The 18,633-nt window shown below is 37.2% G+C and overlaps 1 protein-coding gene across 8 annotated transcripts in view; it reads right to left on the minus strand.

Moving 5' to 3' along the window:
• The window catches only part of ARB2A (ARB2 cotranscriptional regulator A), a 396,180-nt gene that overhangs the window by 341,967 nt on the left and 35,580 nt on the right, over positions 1-18,633 (minus strand). For 6 of the 8 annotated variants that reach the window (XM_070465820.1, XM_070465815.1, XM_070465816.1 and 3 more), the window contains exons 2-4: positions 17,818-17,941; positions 6,880-6,981; positions 1,514-1,614 (exon numbers count right to left, since the gene is read on the minus strand). In XM_070465820.1, the coding sequence (XP_070321921.1) occupies positions 1,514-1,614; positions 6,880-6,981; positions 17,818-17,923 (309 nt within the window). In that variant the 5' untranslated portion in view covers positions 17,924-17,941. Of the gene's footprint in view, positions 1-1,513; positions 1,615-6,879; positions 6,982-13,213; positions 13,237-17,817; positions 17,942-18,633 lie in introns of those variants that run through there. The other 2 variants (XM_070465819.1, XM_070465818.1) reach the window with 2 other exon arrangements.

The following is an 18,633-nucleotide window of genomic DNA, read 5'->3' on the forward strand; positions in this document are numbered from 1 at the left end:
TCTTAAAAAAGATAGTTCAGAACAAAAGCTGTCAATGCCTTTGGTCAAAGATGTGCAAAAGAGATCCAAGAAAAGTTGTATTCCAGAAAAGATAAACTTAATTTCATATATTCTTTATGCTACTATTTAACCAAATAATTCATTTTGACTACTTTTATTAGACAGCCAAAATATAAATAGAACTTTCAGCTTTTCTTTATAGAAGTTAAGCAGTTGTCTAGTTATCACAGTAAACAAATGTGTTCATATGCATTTTATGAAAAACACAGACTGTGACATCAAAAATCAGAGACATCACTTTGCTGACAAAGGCCCACATAGTCAAAACTACGGTTTTTCCAGCAGTCATGTATGGATTTAAGGCTGAACCATCAAGGAGGCTGAGCGCCGAAGAACTGATGCTTTCCAATTGTGGTTCTGGAGAAGACCTGAGAGTCCCTTGGACTGCAAGAAAATCAAACCAGTCCATCCTAAAGGAAATCGATCCTGAATATTTACTGGAAGGACTATGTTGAAGCTGAACCTCCAATACTTTGGCCACCTGATGTGAAGAGTTGATCCACTGGAAAAGACCCTGATGCTGGGAAAGACAGAGGGCAGGAAAACGGGGCGACACAGGATGAGATGGCTGGATGGCATCATCAACTCAATAGACAGGAGTTAAGGGAGACAGTGAAGGACAGGGAAGCCTGGCATGCTGCAGTCCACGGGGTTGCAAAGAGCCTGACATGACTGAGCAACTGAATGACAACAATATGACACTAATGAGTAAAACTCTGAGCTTTAACAAAACATTCACTTGAAGGAAAAATGACTCTTTCAAAGGTTCCTCCCAGTGGTAGCATTAAAAAGGCATGTAAGGTTTCACAAGGCGTAATCCTTTATCAAGTCAAAGATAAGTAGTTTATATTTAATTTATTAGCCAATAGCAATTTTCTTTCTATAAATAATTTTTTGTAGCTTATATTTAATTTATTAGCCAATAGCAATTTTCTTCCTATAAATAATTTTTTGTAACTTTCAGTAATAACTGATAACTGTATTTGTATATACTTAAAATGCACAATAAGATGATTTTATAACTGCCAAGAAATTGCTAAGAAAAATTGCCAAGACCAGGATAATTAACACATCCATCATCTCACATAATTAACAACGGTAACTCTCTGTGATTTTTATTTTAGATAAGCATTTAAAAGAAGACTTATTCTTCCTGGCACAGCCGAGGACTCAACCTCCTAAAAAATTGAAAAAAAATAAAATTTAGCATCAATTTTTTCCCCTTATAATGACTCATTACAAAATATTAAGGTCGTGAAAAGATTTGTGTAAAAACATAAAATTTTAAACTAAAATTATGTTTCTAACATTACTACTAAAATAAACAAAAAATACAAAAACCTTTTTGAATCATTTTGTAGAAAGAACACATGTACTGCTTCAACTTAAACCTTTATTCTGACTATTTAAAATTGGAATAAAAAACAAGGTTAAATCATATACACAACTATACCTCTCCTAGTGCTTCATATCTTTTCTGGTTCCATCTGTGCAAGTCTTCCCGGTAGTTAAAAACAAACGGCTCCCCAGTTTTTATGTGTCTTAACTGCCCCTCTAGAAGACAAACAAACAAGTTTATTTGTTAAAATAATGCTATGATTCATAGTATATTTATAATAATATGTAAAGTATCATAATAATGTCTAATAAAAATTTAATGTCTCAGGACATTCTAATTTCTTAATTAGATCTTTTTCTTTAAATATCCACATGGTGCAAATGTATACATAGTATAAAAGAAGGACCCAAGTACTCAAAGGCTATGTCTTCCATCTTCATTTCTCCAACCCAAAGCAAATTCACAATATTTGAAGGCCTACAATATATGAAGATTTTTGCTAGCTATAGCCATGAACACGGTCCCCATTCTTAAGCTTAAAGGTTACCTGAGTAAAAACATAAATATTTCAAAGTGAAGCAACTTTTTACAAAGAATGAAGTCAACAATCTGAAAACCTGCTACAGGCAATTCACATAGATAATAAAGTCTAAAATGAGTTTATAAAAATGAAGGATCCCTATAGTCTAGAATAGGTTAAAAGGTTTTAGTGAAACTTCTCAACTGGCTTGAAATACAAGTACGATTTCAAACGGAAACGGGAGAGAGACAGTGAGCCAACCTGACTGCTAGGTAGGAAGTTAAACGGAAACGGGAGAGAGACAGTGAGCCAACCTGACTGCTAGGTAGGAAGTTAGGCATCAGCAGCAAGGGGTTGCTCATGAAAAGAGGCAAGCTGACCTCTAAACCCCGCCCCAGACACACCCAGGGGGTTCACAGATTTGCTACAAAAATAACTAGAGACTTCCGACTCCTGCACATGCCCTAGGCACACAAACTAACCAAAGGGGCTTCCTCAAGGAACCTTAGGCAGCTAGGAGCCCATTAAGGGTTCATAAATATTCTACACGTATATATACATCTGATTACAACAGACTGAATTATGGGAAGACACATGCAACAGAGCCTGCTGTTATATAACTTGCAATTGTCAATCGGCCTTGAACGTATGTCTATTTGCATTCCCTTTCTTGACTGGTGGTGGGTACAACCCCTATTCTGCACAGGGCACAACCAAAAGGAGATGGGAAGTATAAAAAGAGGGAAATCAAGAGGGATTGTTATGATGACTCCTTTGGGATCAGCTGGCTCCCACATCTTGGGAGTGTCTGTCTAATAAAAGATCTGTCTGCTGAGCCGAACTGAGCTGTGACTTGTCTGTTGTTTTAAACCCTTTAGTCTGTTGTTCCAAATTTTTGTTTTGAGGAGACAAGAACTGAGGAAGAGAAATAAACCGACCTGATAAGACTGCCAAAGTTCAATGACTGTACTGACAATAAATGACTTTATTAATAATTTCAGTGGTCCAAGCAACCAGGAGGGGCAGGCGCAGGTTTGCAGCAGCCTGGCTCTGTCCTCCCAGGCTTCTCTTCTCACTGGATAGCATGCTCTGGACCAGAACAGGTGATGCCTCTAAGTGGGGCATATGAGTTACTGCACACATTGCTAAGACTGCTGGTTATAAACACTTCTATTTTATATGCCAGGGAGTTGCACTGCTCATGGGATATTTTCCAAAGAAACATGCAATTACATATCTGCAGATTACAGGTTTCAGTTCAGTTCAGTCACTCAGTCGTGTCTGACTCTTTGCTGTAAGCAATGCCAAACCAGTAAACTTGTTCAAAATACTTCATGGAGAAGGATTCTCCTCATAGTAGACCAAGCCACCTGTCTTGTTTCCCCAGAAGCATTCTCCTGGTATTCAGGAGAGAAAAACACAACAGACCCAAGTGCTTTAACAACTTCCCTCTCCTCTACTCAGACAATGAAAATAGAATTTTGAAGAAATAAAAACATGGCACATTCAAATAATGGTGAACAACCCGGTTTAACAAAAACAAAGAGAGTACTGAGACTAATTGAATAATACAACAATGGAGAACAGACGAAAGCAAATAGTAGAAGCCTCAAACTTTGTCCTTTATCCTTTATCCTAGGAGTGGCAGAAGAGGTATGTGGTCAAGCTGAACAGAGTTATTAGTATTTGACTTTTATCCAATGATGATAAAAGTGTGAAGAAAGACTTGAAAGGAAAGCTATGGCACCAAAGCTAAAATCCAGGAAATATTACTACTCTAAGTAAAACTATTTCATTATTTTTATGAATCAATTTTACTACACTATACTCAGCATTTTTAATATAAGGGCCAATTCTTATTTCTAAAGTTTTTTAATATTCAACATGAGACACAGCACTAGATCACCATAACGAACATTCACTTATGGTCAGATGATGCCATATAAATTATAAGGTACATCTATGTCTTTCTTTTGAGGACAGGGAAATTCCCATTTAGGATACAAATACAGTGAATTAAAGGTATCTGCAAATCTGACATTTGTGATTTTGAGTAAAGCAACCTTAAAAAGGCATGTGGCACATAGTGACATGTAATACTACTGCAGCTAAAATTTGAAATGTATTTTCTATGGGACTGTTGTGTGAAAGGGAACTGACTTACTTATGCAATTAGATGTAGATACATCTACATTTCAGGGAGAGGTTTGCTGTTTGTTTTTTTTTAATTCTCTACTCATTTTGAACATAATGATTCTCATAAGATGATAATGATTTTGATACTTTAGGGAAAATAAGCCTTGCCAAAACAGCCAACTACTAACACTAGTATTAAAAGTAAAAAGAAGGTAAAGAGGCAAAAAGAGTAAGCATTCTTAACCAGAAAAGATAATCTGGATCACTTACAGTTGGATTTGCAAATTGTATTTCTCAAAGGTTTGGAAAATCTCTTTAGCAACTGTCACAGGTCTGATTTAGGACATTTTAGAGTCTCCTAAAATCAGCTGTAAAATCTCCGATGCATAACCAAATGCATGTTATTTTGAAAAATGTATCCATATATTTTACCAGATTGGTGGTAGAGTCTGAGACCCAAGATAAGCTATCAATGATCTACATGAATTAATAAACTGTAAATATTTAAGACACTTTCTGACAACAGTAAAAATCCAATAAAAATCAGCTATCATGGAAGACAAGCTTCAAACTCAAAACAGTTTGTTGCTGAGTTCAATATATATATATATTTGTGTATTTTTTGGTGATACAAAATCGTGATTTCTCACAGTACTGCACCAAGGTATAGGGAGTAAGAGTGGGGGTATAAGGAGAAAAGCCTTCACCTTCATCTTGCAAGGCAAAGGCATTTGAGCTGGGCCATATACCAACTGCAGAACGGTTAAACAGGCACTTTAAACACAAAGAGTATTTGAAAAGGTACAGTGATTTGAAAGAAGAAGGTATCAGTTTGATGCAGGTAAAAAGAATCTCTTCCCCTTTGTTACAGTTTTCTTTTTCCTTAGAGTGAACTCTGTATCTTAATTTTTCTTTACCCAACTAAGAACTTCAAAATTCTTTATAAAAAGTTAGAAGCTTCTTTAGTCAATGAAAGTTTCAATTCAAAGCTTTCATAAAAGTTTTTGCATTATAAACCCTGAATAAAAGTCCCTGAAGATTCTAAGATAGGACTGCTCTCTTAGGGATTTAATACTGAAACTACTTTCTTGGTTTCAAATCCTCACCTCTTTAAAAAAATACTCACCATTCACCCTGAATTCAACCTTGAACTGTATTATGCTAAAAATAAGATCCATAAAAGTGGCATTCTCTCCTTGGAATGCAAGCATCTTTGCCCATACTATAGGTCTACATTTATGCAAGACAATGTCCAGGATATTGAAAAAAAAAATACAGGATAGGTGTGTGCAAGGGTGCTTACATATTCAGGTGTAAGCATATGAAAGCACACATGCATTTACAAAGGTGTAGGTGTGTCCCAAAAGTGAGTATGTGCATGCAAGAATGTAAAAATGCAAGCAAACGTGCGTGTGTATGAATGTATCTGATAAGAAAGTGAGAGATAAAAGTGTATTGCTTCTTTGTTTTTCATTTCCTTTAAGAAATGTTCAAGGAAGATGAAAGGCAGACTTCAATGAAAACTGGTGTCTTCTATTCATAAAGCGAACATAGCTCTATGATTCATCCGCACTACCAACACATGCCCCTATCCCTGGCCTGAAAGAGGAATCTGGTCATTGTTTCAAAGGGGCAGGAGCAATGTTAGTCTCAGAGCTCTTTAGATTCTATTAATTAAACTATAAAGAAATTTTAAAATTTCTTTTAAAAACAAAATATTACTACTCACACATACTTCGCCAAAAGACATCCTTTATTAAAAAGCATGCAAATTAATATCAGAAAAGAGATCAAAGTTCCTAATATGTTCTAATACTTTCTAACGTGTCTCTAGTATGTTCTAATACGTTCATTTAATGTTGCAGTACACAGAGACTATCACTATAAAGCTCTAACACCCATAATTGATACTGCAAAGACACATCGATCTAAGAAGGCCTCACTGACAGGACTGTATGGACGCTGCAAAAAAACAGAGATTCTCCTGTGGCAATATTTACAGCTTTAAGTGCATCAAGCGATAGGACATCTGAACACTTCTTGTAACTTACTGTACAGTTCCTCCTCTGCAACCTGGCTCTGACCTGGTGCTGGAAAACTGATTAGGCTGTTGCGCTTTTTGTAGGTGGTATGACAACAGTCAATGTGAATAGAATAAATCCGTGTAAAATTTTAAAAACACACACACAATGATGACAGATCACCAATATAGGTGATGTAGTACAACAGACAGCTACAATTCAAATGCTACCTGGCCTGTAATAACATAACCTCTCAAGAATTACAGTATTATTTCAGTTCAGATTACTATTAATCCAGTTTCATGGTTCTTTGTACAAGAAACATCCTTGCAATCTATGGTACCTCATTCCAAGTCCCAAGCTTATTTTATTCAGAACTTAATGAAGTTTTACAATAAGGATGTTGCCTAAATAATAATAATGAAATCAAGTATTATGTTTTAAAATAGTGTCACAGATAATTATTGCCAGTCAGTTCATCTTAAATAACATGTGAAATAATACCATCTTTCTACATTATTAATTGGGAGTTCCAGCTGGATACAACGGAGTTGAACCCTCAAGGTTGAAAATACCTAAGCTGAATTAAATTCATATTCGTTGGTTTAAGTGACTTGACAAGTATGGGAAATTATTACTTGGCTCTTTTACCTAACAGAAGAATTTCATCATGAAAGGATAAGATATTATTTCTCAAAAGAAACACATAAAACTTTCTAGCTGGCAAATAAAAGTTTAGGATTGTTTATTTTCTATCAGCATTGTTAAACAAATCTTGCATATATACAGAATACACTACTTACTTTCATTAAAAGCATATTCAAATCCTTCAAGTGTATCAGGAAAATCAAGAGGTGGTTCATCTTTTTTCATTAGTTCATCCAAATCTATCCTAGATAATAAATCTAGAAAAGAAATGACATGAAATTTACTTATATTCATTTTCATAATTAATAACAAAGATGTATCTTACATTATTTTAACTTTTTTTGTTATTTTTCTACTAGGTTACTTTTTATGTGTTGCCTTAAATGATAAGATTCTTATGAATAATTTTTTAAGTTACCAAAGTGCTTTATTGTGATGATGTACAGTATCAATATAAGTACTTTCAAAACTATAATTCTCCAAACAATCACAACTCAGATCCTATGTACCACAGTAATAAATTATGAATTTCTTTCCCTTCAGAATATATACCTACTAATTTGCATATTATTATTAACCTTATTAACCTCCTCCTATCATTCTTAAAATTTTCAGATATTAATATGACTTTTAAAGATCACCAAATCTTACTAGTGCTATGAATAGGGAAATTAAAAATCTAAATAATGGTAATATAGCATCAGTCAGTCAGTTCATTCACTCAGTCATGTCCGACTCTTTGCGACCCCATGGACTGCAGCACTCCAGGCCTCCCTGTCCCTCACCAACTCCCGGAGCTTACTCAAACTCATGTCCATCAAGTCAGTGATACCATCCAACCATCTCATCCTCTGTCGTCCCCTTCTCCTCCCACCTTCAATCTTTCCCAGCATCAGGGTCTTTTTCAGTGAGTCAGATCTTCGCATCAGGTGGCCAAAGTATTGGAATTTCAGCTTCAGCATCAGTCCTTCCAATGAATACTCCGGACTGATTTCCTTTAGGATTCATTGGTTGAATCTCCCTGCAGTCCAAGAGAGTCTCAAGAGTCTTCCCCAGCACCACAGTTCAAAAGCATCCATTCTTCGGCGCTCAGCTTTCTTTATAGTCCAACTCTCACATTCATTCATGGCTACTGGAAAAACCATAGCTTTCACTAGATGGACCTTTGTTGGCAAAGTAATGTCTTTGCTTTTTAATATGCTGTCTAGGTTGGTCATAGCTTTTCTTCCACGGAGTAAGCATCTTTTAATTTCATGGCTGTAGTTACCATCTGCAGTGATTTTGGAGCCCAAATAAAGTCTCTCAGTTTCTACTGTTTCCATTATTCTACTTTTAGAGGGGAAATAACAATAGTAAAATAAAACAGGCTAACTGGAGAAAACAGGCTGATACAAAAGTTTCTATTCTTCACATCATTTGATTATACATAATAAAAAACTGTCCACAATATTTTGTAAATAAGCATTTTATTCCTGAATCATTTTAGATACAGATAAGCTGAAAGATAGTACAGACAGTGTCTATACCCAGTCTCCCCTCTTGTTAACAATCTACCTTACCACGCTATGTTGGTTACAGTGAAGAAACTAACGTTGGTACATTACTACTAACTAAGCCCAGATATTATTCATCAGTTTTTCCATTCATTTCCATTTTCTCTTCCAGGATTCCGTCCAGGACACTACATTGCCAACAGTCATCCTGGCTCCTCAATCTCATCTTTTTATTTTGTGAGCATTTTCTTATTTCCTGTTACTACACGGTGATGCAGGCTTATCTTACACTTTCCCTGCCCGAGCCTCAAATCAGTCTGTCAACAGTATTTAACGATTTCTCATAGGTTATTATGGGACAAGGTAAAAATTCTCACTATATGTCATCTTCGTGTCATATGGAAACCAGGAACAAATAAAATATAAAGTTCAAATTTATTTACCTCCCAAAAGATTTTCTTTTTTAAGCTTAAATTTTGAGATTTTTTTTCTCATTCAAACTTAAATTCCTGAAGAGTGAAAACACTCCTAGGACACAGAGTATAGCAAACCAGCAACTCCCCAGCCCCAACCGGAAACAATACCATTCACCATTGCAACAAAAAGAATAAAATACTTAGGAGTATATCTACCTAAAGAAACAAAAGACCTATACATAGAAAACTATAAAACACTGATGAAAGAAATCAAAGAGGACACAAACAGATGGAGAAATATACCGTGTTCATGGATTGGAAGAATCAATATTGTCAAAATGGCTATACTACCCAAAGTAATCTATAGATTCAATGCAATCCCTATCAAACTACCAACAGTATTTTTCACAGAACTAGAACAAATAATTTCACAATTTGTATGGAAATACAAAAAACCTCGAATAGCCAAAGTAATCCTGAGAAAGAAGAATGGAACTGGAGGAATCAATCTGCCTGACTTCAGACTCTACTACAAAGCCACAGTCATCAAGACAGTATGGTACTGGCACAAAGACAGAAATATAGATCAGTGGAACAGAATAGAAAGCCCAGAGATAAGTCCACGAACCTATGGTCACCTTATCTTCGACAAAGGAGGCAAGGATATACAATGGAAAAAAGATAACCTCTTTAACAAGTGGTGCTGGGAAAACTGGTCAACCACCTGTAAAAGAATGAAACTAGAACACTTTCTAACACCATACACAAAAATAAACTCAAAATGGATTAAAGATCTAAATCTAAGACCGGAAACTATCAAACTCCTAGAGGAGAACATAGGCAAAACACTCTCCGACATAAATCACAGCAGGATCCTCTATGACCCACATCCCAGAATTTCAGAAATAAAAGCAAAAATAAACAAATGGGACCTAATGAAACTTAAAAGCTTTTGCACAACAAAGGAAACTATAAGCAAGGTGAAAAGACAGCCCTCAGATTGGGAGAAAATAATAGCAAACGAAGCAACAGACAAAGGATTAATCTCAAAAATATACAAGCAACTCCTCCAGCTCAACTCCAGAAAAATAAATGACCCAATCAAAAAATGGGCCAAAGAACTCAACAGACATTTCTCCAGCCTTTGTTTTAAACGAATGAATCTCAGAAGTAACACTTTATTCCTGTCTCTCAGTTACAGAGATATAATAAACCCATCTGTACAGACCATAAAAATATGCCAGAGGAGAAAACAGTTTGTCTACCCCCAGTCTCTAGTCTTTCTCTGTAGGACACAAAGATAAGATATCAAAAAACTTGTAAAAAAAAAAAAAGTCATTGTTTAAAACTCTTCAAACTACTGCATCAGATAAACCTCAATTTACACAAAAATATACCATCTTCAACATAAAAACAAGTTTATAAAAAAAAAGATTTGCAAATTATCTAGTAAAATAAAAAATGTCACAAAGTATGCATACTGGGGCAAATGGATACACCCTGACAAATTTCTGATTCATTAATAAGGTTCTGAACAATGTGTAACTCTTTGCAAAATTGATTAAAATATTTTTTATCAAAAATTGGCTTGGAGAGTCTCACTTTTCTCCTTCCAATGAATTGAATTCCTTTACTTCATAGTCATATTTCACAGTTCAAAACTTAGAATCCTCTTAATCAGATACATACAAAACCATCCAAAATATAAGCAGCTGTATTATGTCTAATATTCATTTTCTATCAGCTCAGATCATAAAATGCCATCTAACATCTATATATCATTTTAAAGATTTCACATACTATACCTCATTTGACCATCACAGCCCTATAAAGCAGTAGCACGTGTTATCTTCACTGTCTTTGAGACAAGGAACTAAGCCCAGAGATGTAAAATGGCTTGCCCAAAATTATACCTCAATAGTACTTTGGGATTAAAAAAATAAACTTCTTCTCCAATATCTAAGTCAGTACTCTTTCAAAATCCCTATACTTTTATTCTATGTCCTATATAAGCTCTAATACAGTCTAATTCCTCTCTTCATTACCTTATAAAAAGAATAAACTCTTCTGAATACAGAAATATGCTTTTGCTTAGACCAGAAAGTTCAGAAACACGCTTCTGCTTTGACCAAGAAGTTTCTTTGAATGATAAAATGAATAACTAAACTAAAATATGCACTCCTCAAACTTCTCCTCTGTCAATTAGAGAACTAGATGTAGATACTTTTAAATTTCATTGGCATTAAGTGTGTGTGCTTAGTCGCTCAGTCACGTCCAACTCTTTGCGACCCCATGGACTTGGACTGGAGCCCGCCAGGCCCCTCCATCCGTGGGATTCTCCAGGCAAGAACACTGGGGTGGGTTGCCATGCCCTTCTCCAGGGGCTCTTCCTAACCCAGGGATGGAACCCAGGTCTCTCACATTGCGGGTGGATTCTTTACCATCTGAGTCACCAGGGAAGCCCAGGAATACTGGAGTGGGTCGCCTATCCCTTCTCCAGGGAATCTCCCTGACCCAGGAGTCAAACCAGGGTCTCCTACATTGCAGGCAGACTCTTTACCAGCTGAGCTACCTGGGAAGCTCACTGTCAGAAATTATTTTTCTGCTTTGTAAAAGGAAAACAAAGCTATATAACTGAATTTTGCAGAGACTGGGTTCCAAAGGCAGTAGATTAGGCAAAAATTAAGTATAAAAGAACATTTTCATCTAAAATCCCCTCAATCTCCTATAAAATACAGTACAACTGAATCCTTATAACCTAAATACACATCAGATGTAACCACTATTTTTTTCTAAAACACATCTCTGGTTATTAATATGATTCAGCAACTAGAATTCTAAACTTCAACTAAACATATGAAGTAATTGGATAAAAATACCATTTTATATCCCCAAAGAACTGAAAACAAAGATTCATATATTTGTACAGCCCTATTCACTGCAGTATTATTCACAACAGCTAAAAGGCGCAAGCAACCAAAGTTTCCAGAGACAAATGAATTGTGTGATAGTTAATTTTGTGTGTCAACTTGACTGGGTGCTCAAATAATATTTGGTTAAATATTATTCTGAGTGTGTTTATGAAGGTATTTCTGGATGAGATTAACATTTGAAACTGAAGACCGAGTCAAGCAGGTTGCCCTCCACCTCCAATACAGATGAACTCATCCAACCCACTGGAGGCTTGAGTAGAACAAAAATGGTGAGTAAGACAGAATTCCTATTCTCCCAAGGACTATCTTCAAGCTAGGACAACAATCTTCTCCTGCCTTCACAGCACAGGCAAAGGATTTTGTCACAAAGCCTTACTATCCACTGTAGGTAACTAGTCTCCTTTTGAGAAATACCTCTTGGCCTGCTCCTGGGCCTGAGCGGAGACTGAACACTTAACCACAGGCTACCAGCTTACCATGAGACCTTAGCAGGCCATCATGAACTAGGTGGTAACTGACACACCAAGTCTTAAAGTTGGGCGTGTACAATAGCACTCCACCATCAAATGCGAAGTGGTGTGTCTGTGGTTAGGACTGAGCAGGCCCTGAAGACAAAAATAAGTAACATGCAGGAGTAGCCCAAATGCCTATGGTCTCCACTCCTGCGACACCGCCTTCTATTCATCAGCATGCACCTAAAGCCTCATCGGCTGGCAGAAGAAGAGAAAACGAGTCTGGATCACCGATGGTTCTGCACGATACTCAGTCACCACCTAAAAGTGGACAGCGGAAGCATCAGAGGCCCTTTCGGGACATCCCTAAATAACAGTGGTAAAGGGAAATCTTCCCAGTGGGCAGAACTGACAGTAGGGCACCTGGCTGTTCCATTTCTCTGGAAAGAGATATGACCAGATGAGTGATTATAAAATGCTTCATGGCCATGTGGTCAATCATTTGGCTGGATGGTCAAGGCCTTGGAAGGAACATGGTCAGAAAATTGGTGACAAGGAAATGTGGAGAAGGAGTATGTGGACAGACCTCTCTGAATGAGCAATAGATGTGAAGATATTAGCATCCCAAGTAAATGCTCACTAAAAGGTAAGCTCAACAGAGGAATATTTTAAAAATTAAGTGCACTGGATAATCCTTTCTGCGGACACCAGTCAGCCTTACCCTAGTCAAATCTGTCATCACCCAATGAGCTCAAGAACAAAGTGGCCATTGTGGCAGGGTTGGAGGTCATGCATGGGTTCAGAAATAGGAACCTGCACCCACCAAAGCCAACCTGGCTAACGCCATAGCTGGCTGTCCAATTTGCCACCAGCAGAGACCAACATGGCAGTCTTCAACATGGTCCCATGTCCTGGGGGTGATCAGCCAAGTAATTGGAGGCAGGTCAATTACACTGTATCAATTCCATCATGAAAGGGGCAGATTTTTGCTCTTACTGGATTAGATACTTTCTCTGGATACAGATTAGCCTTCCCTGCACTCAAGATTTCTGACACATCTAACTATCTGTGGACTTGCAGGATGCTTTATCCATCATCATGGTATTCCACACAGCATTGTTTCTGATCAAGAAACTCACATCACAGCAAAAGAAGTGTGGCAATGGGCCCATGCTCTGGAACTCACTTGTCTTACCGTGTCCTCACCATCTTGAAGTGGCTAATTTGACAGAATGGTAGACTGCCTTCTGAAGATTCAGTTACAGGGCCAGCTGGATGGCAGAATCTTGCAGGGCTGAACCAAGAGTCTCCAGAAGGTGGTATATACTCAGAACCAGTGTCCAACATATAGTGCTATTTCTCCCAGAGCCAGAACTCATAGCTCTGGAAATTAAGGGGTGAAAATGAGAGTGCCACCACTTACTATTACCTAGTGAATAAGGAAACAATGTCCATTCTAACTACTCTTATTTAACATAGCATTGGAAGTCTTAGCCAGGGCAAAAAAGCAAGATGGGAAATGAAGAAATAAAACTGCCCAATTAGCAAATAACATGATGGTCTACATAGGAAACACCAATTTGTCTACCAATAAAAGCTCCGAAAAAAATAAGCAACTTCCAAAAAGTCACAGACTATATCAGCACACAAAATTTGACTGTATTTCCATAAATGATCAGTAAACGTGTGACAATTGAAATTGAAAACACAATACCATTTATAATCACTCTAAAAATTATAGTACAAATCTAATAATATATGTATAAGACTTACTAATATGATGAAAATTGCAAAGTGCCAATGAAGGAAATCTAAGATCTAAATAAATGACAGATACTCTGTGTTCATGGATTAGAAACGTCAGTTCTAGTAAAGATGAAAATTCTCCTCACATTTGTCTGTAGGTCTAAATGCAATCTCTATTAAAATGCAAGTAAAATTATTTACTGTGTAATGTCACCCTGCTTATTTAACTTATATGCAGAGTACATCATGAGATATGCTGGACTGGATGAAGGACAAGCTAGAATCAAGATTGCTGGGAGAGGTATCAAAAACCTCAGATATGCAGATGACACCACATTTATGGCAGAAAGCCAAGAAGAACTAAAGAGCCTCTTGATGAAAGTGAGAGAGGAGAGTGAAAAAGTTGGCTTAAAACACAACATTCAGAAAACTAATATCATGGCATCTGGTCCCATCATTTCATGGCAAACAGATGGGGAAACAATGAAAATAGTGACACGCTTTATTTTGGGAGGCTCCAAAATCACTGCAGATGTTGACTGCAGCCATGGAATTAAAAGACGCTTGCTCCTTGGAAGAAAAGTTATGACCAACCAGGACAGCATATTAAAAAGCAGAGATATTACTTTGCCAACAAAGGTCTGTCTATTCAAAGCTATGGTTTTTCCAGTAGTCATGTATGGATGTGAGAGTTGGACTATAAAGAAAGCTGAGTGCTGAAGAACTGATGCTTTTGATCTGTGGTGTTGGAGAAGACTCTTGAGAGTCCCTTGGACTACAAGGAGATCCAACCAGTCCACCCTGAAGGAGATCAGTCCTGGGTGTTCATTGGAAGGACTGATGTTGAAGTTCCAATAATTTGGCCACCTGATGCGAAGAGCTGACTCACTTGAAAAGACCCTGATGCTTGGAAAGATTGAGGGCAGGGGGAGAAGGGGACGACAGAGCATGAGATGGCTGGATGGCATCACCAACTTGATGGACATGAGTCTGAGCAAGCTCCGGGAGTTGGTGATGGACAGGGAGGCCTGGTGTGCTACAGTCCGTGGGGTCGCAAAGAGTCAGACACAACTGAGCGACTGAACTGAAATTATTTTTTTTACAGTTATAGACAATTTTACTCTTAAAATTTATATGGAAAGGCAAAAGACCTAGAAAAACCAAATAATAAGAATAGATTGAAGAGAATCATTCCAGCCAAACTTAAGACTTACTGTTTAAGTTCAGTAATCAAGAGCATGTATTGGAGAAGAGACAGACACAGATACACGTAACAAAATAAGAGAACCTCGAAAGATGAAGTAATTCAATAGTGCAATGATAGTTGTTTTTTTTTCCACAAATAGTGTTGGTGCACTTCAACATCAATAGGCAAAAAATACAAACCTTGACCTCAGGCTCATCTCTTAAATAAAAATTAACTCAAAAGACATCATTAGTTTAAATATAAAATCTGAAACTATAAAACTCTTAGAGGAAACATAACAGAAGATCTTCATGAAGCAGGGCTAAGCAAAGAGTACTTAGACCTAATACCAAAAGCATGGTTCATAAAAGAAAAAAACTGATAAATAGGACTGTTTGAGGGATAAATTTTATTTATTCTGTCAATTTGCTCTAAGATACATTTTATTTAACATTTGTCATTTTATCTTCTAATATTTTCAATTTGACTACTTCATTAATCATTACAAGCTCATGTGCTAAGCATTTATATTCCTATTGTACCAATGAAGAAAATGATTCAGAAAAGAGAAAGAATTTGTTTCATGGTAAGTGGGAAAACCTCAGTTTGAATTCAGAAAGTTCTATATTTATAACCTTATTACTATATTTAGACTACCCATATGCTTTTAACATCACTATACAACCTCTAAAATCCAGAAAACCAATCTAATTTCTTATATACTGCTTGTGGAAGTTTCAATTGGAACCACAACTTGAGAGATCAGATTTTCACATTATCAGGTAAGGTTGAAGGTAGACAAAAGCGTTCCAAGTGGAAACCCAGTAAATCTATTTGGATGAAAACACACATTCCCTCATTCCTTATCCTCTTTTGTAAATTAACTATTATTCTGAGTGTGTTGGTCTATCTCAGCAGCATACATACATGCAGTAAAACCTTCCATAGAGTTGTCTATTGTTTAGTCACTAAGCCATGCCTGACTCTTCTGCAACCCCATGGACTGCAGCCCACCAGGCTCCTCTGTCCATGGATTCTCGAGGCAAGAACACTGGAGTGGGTTGCCATTTCCTTCTACAGGGGATCTTCCCAACCCAAGAATCGAACCCTCATCTCCTGCGTCTCCTGCACTGGCAGGCAGAATCTTTACCACTGCGCCACCTAGGAAGCCCATTATTGATTATTGATGACATTGATATACACTGGATAAGGGTCCTTTGTCAGATATGTGCTGTGCTTAGTCACTTCAGCTGTGTCCGACTCTCTGCGACCCCATGGACCATGTCTATTGTTTAGTCACTAAGTCATGCCTGACACTTCTGCAACCCCATGGACTGCAGCCCACCAGGCTCCTCTGTCCATGGGGTTCTCCAGGCAAGAACACTGGAGTGGGTTGCCATTTCCTTCTCCAGTGATAAAAGTATGAAGTGAGTGAAGTCGCTCAGTCGTGTCCAATTCTTTGCGACCCCATGGACTGCAGCCTACCAGGCTCCTTCATCCATGGGATTCTCCAGGCAAGAATACTGGAGTGGGTTGCCATTTCCTTCTCCAGAGATATGAATTGCAAATATTTGTTCCCATCTAGAGCATATCTCTCCTTTTTCTTAAAACAGTACATGCGTGTGTGGTCAGTTGCTATGTTGTGTCCAACTCTGTGAATTGCTTTCTTCCTATTCTCTAACTGAAGTTTTCCAATATGACTTTCAATTCCGTCAATTCACTGAAACAGCTCTTTGTGAAGACCATCAATAACCTCCACACTGTTAAATATAAAAGTAAACTCTCAGTTCTCATCTAGCCTGGTTTATGTGTGTGCTTAGTCACTCAGTCATGTACAACTCTTTGCAACCCCATGGACTGTAGCTCACCAGGCTCCTCTGTCCATGGGATTCTCCAGGGAAGAATACTGGAGTGGGTTGTCATGCCCTCCTCCAGGGGACCTTCCCAACCCAGGGATCGAACCCAGGTCTCCCACATTGCAGGCAGATTCTTTACTGTCTGAGCCACCAGCAAAGCCTGGTTTATAATCATGATTAAATTAATTAAACCCATTTTCTTCAGTAGGTGTTCAGGATCTTTCTCTCATTCCTAGCCTGCAGCCTATCTATTTAGAAATCATTTTAAGGTTCTATTGCTAGTTCTTCCTCATTTTCCTGACCCTAAGATTGAGATGACCCACACTTCAGTCTTCAGATTTTTTCTGGTTACACTGCAATCTCTGATGATCTCAATTAGGACCATAACTTTAAATATTACCTCTATGCTAACAATTCCCATAGCTTTAATCTCCAGCTCAAATACTTCCCCAAACTCCACACTCAAACTTCTCCAGCCTGATATTTAAGTGGCATCTCAGTTTACTATTTAATATGTCTAAAACCTGCTTTCCTCATACTTTTCTTAATCTAACAAATGGCACCCAAATTCCCAAAGAAAGTATAAAGCAGATTCCTTCTTACAGAGAGCTTCTCATAAAATATTCTTAGTGCAATGCCACAAAGACAGAATATAGGATTAGACAGATCATTACTCTAACCTAGTATGACATTTCAAACAACAAAAATATGGTAAGGGCACTAGGCTTGATTCAAGAGATGTCTGGTATTAGTTTTACAATTAAATACATGACCTTGAATAAGAAAAGCATTAAGAATTCTTACAGCTGTAAAATCGCATGACTTTATGATTTATTTACTGAGTACATACTATATCTCAGACGTTGAGGTGGTCACTGTGACATATATAAATAATTATAGATTACGGATATTCTTATTTTAGAACTGACATGAATGTAAGGTCACCTAAATATTCCTGTACCTTCATTAGGCACAGTGAAAATATCCTGAAAAAGCAAATTAAGTATGTACCTTTGAGTGCTGTTGTCTTTTCTTTTTCATCTGGACCTCCCTGCTGGATTTGAGCCATGCTTATCCAAATTGGCAACAAAATTAAAGAGCTCAAGGAAACAGACATCAATCTTCAGAAGACAGTCTAGAATGAATGAAAGCAATAAATTAAGCTCTCCTCAGTCCTACCTACTCCATGAGAAGGTCCTAGATCCTCCCAGTTGGGATTAATCTCTCTATGCTGATTTCCTACTGCACTTTGTTGATGCCTGTACCACAGTACTTATCACAGCCTGCCTTGCATTACCGTTATTTATGTATTTGTCTAGGTCAGATAGCAGATTACAAGACCCAGGATAAAGGTATCAACTTTTTGTCATCTTGATGTCTCCCATATCACCAAACACAATATCTTATAAACACATATGCCTAATGCTGCTGAACTGAATTTAGCTAAACTATTTAGGTATAGTTCCCCAATATCTAATTAAAAAAAAAAAAAGACAAACTTCCAGGCACTTTCAAAACCTGAAATTTCTTTTAAAATACACTGCAAGCATATGTCATGTACCAGGTCAGAATATTGTCTTTCTGGGACATGCAGACGGGCAGAAGGAGAAACATACATATACTACCCATTGGTATATAATTCAAAATGCAAATTTAAGGGGGAAAAAAAAACAGCCCTTAAAAAAAAACTATGTCAAATTCAATGTCTGAAAGTCACAGTCTATAAATGGCACCTCAATAAACAATCATAATATAAAGTTAAAATTTATTAAAATCCAATTCTGCTCTGCTTTGGCCAAAGGGAAAACATTTGAACTATAGTCAGTT

Source organism: Odocoileus virginianus, chromosome 3 (assembly GCF_023699985.2).
Source record: "Odocoileus virginianus isolate 20LAN1187 ecotype Illinois chromosome 3, Ovbor_1.2, whole genome shotgun sequence".
Classification (NCBI taxonomy): domain Eukaryota; kingdom Metazoa; phylum Chordata; class Mammalia; order Artiodactyla; family Cervidae; genus Odocoileus; species Odocoileus virginianus.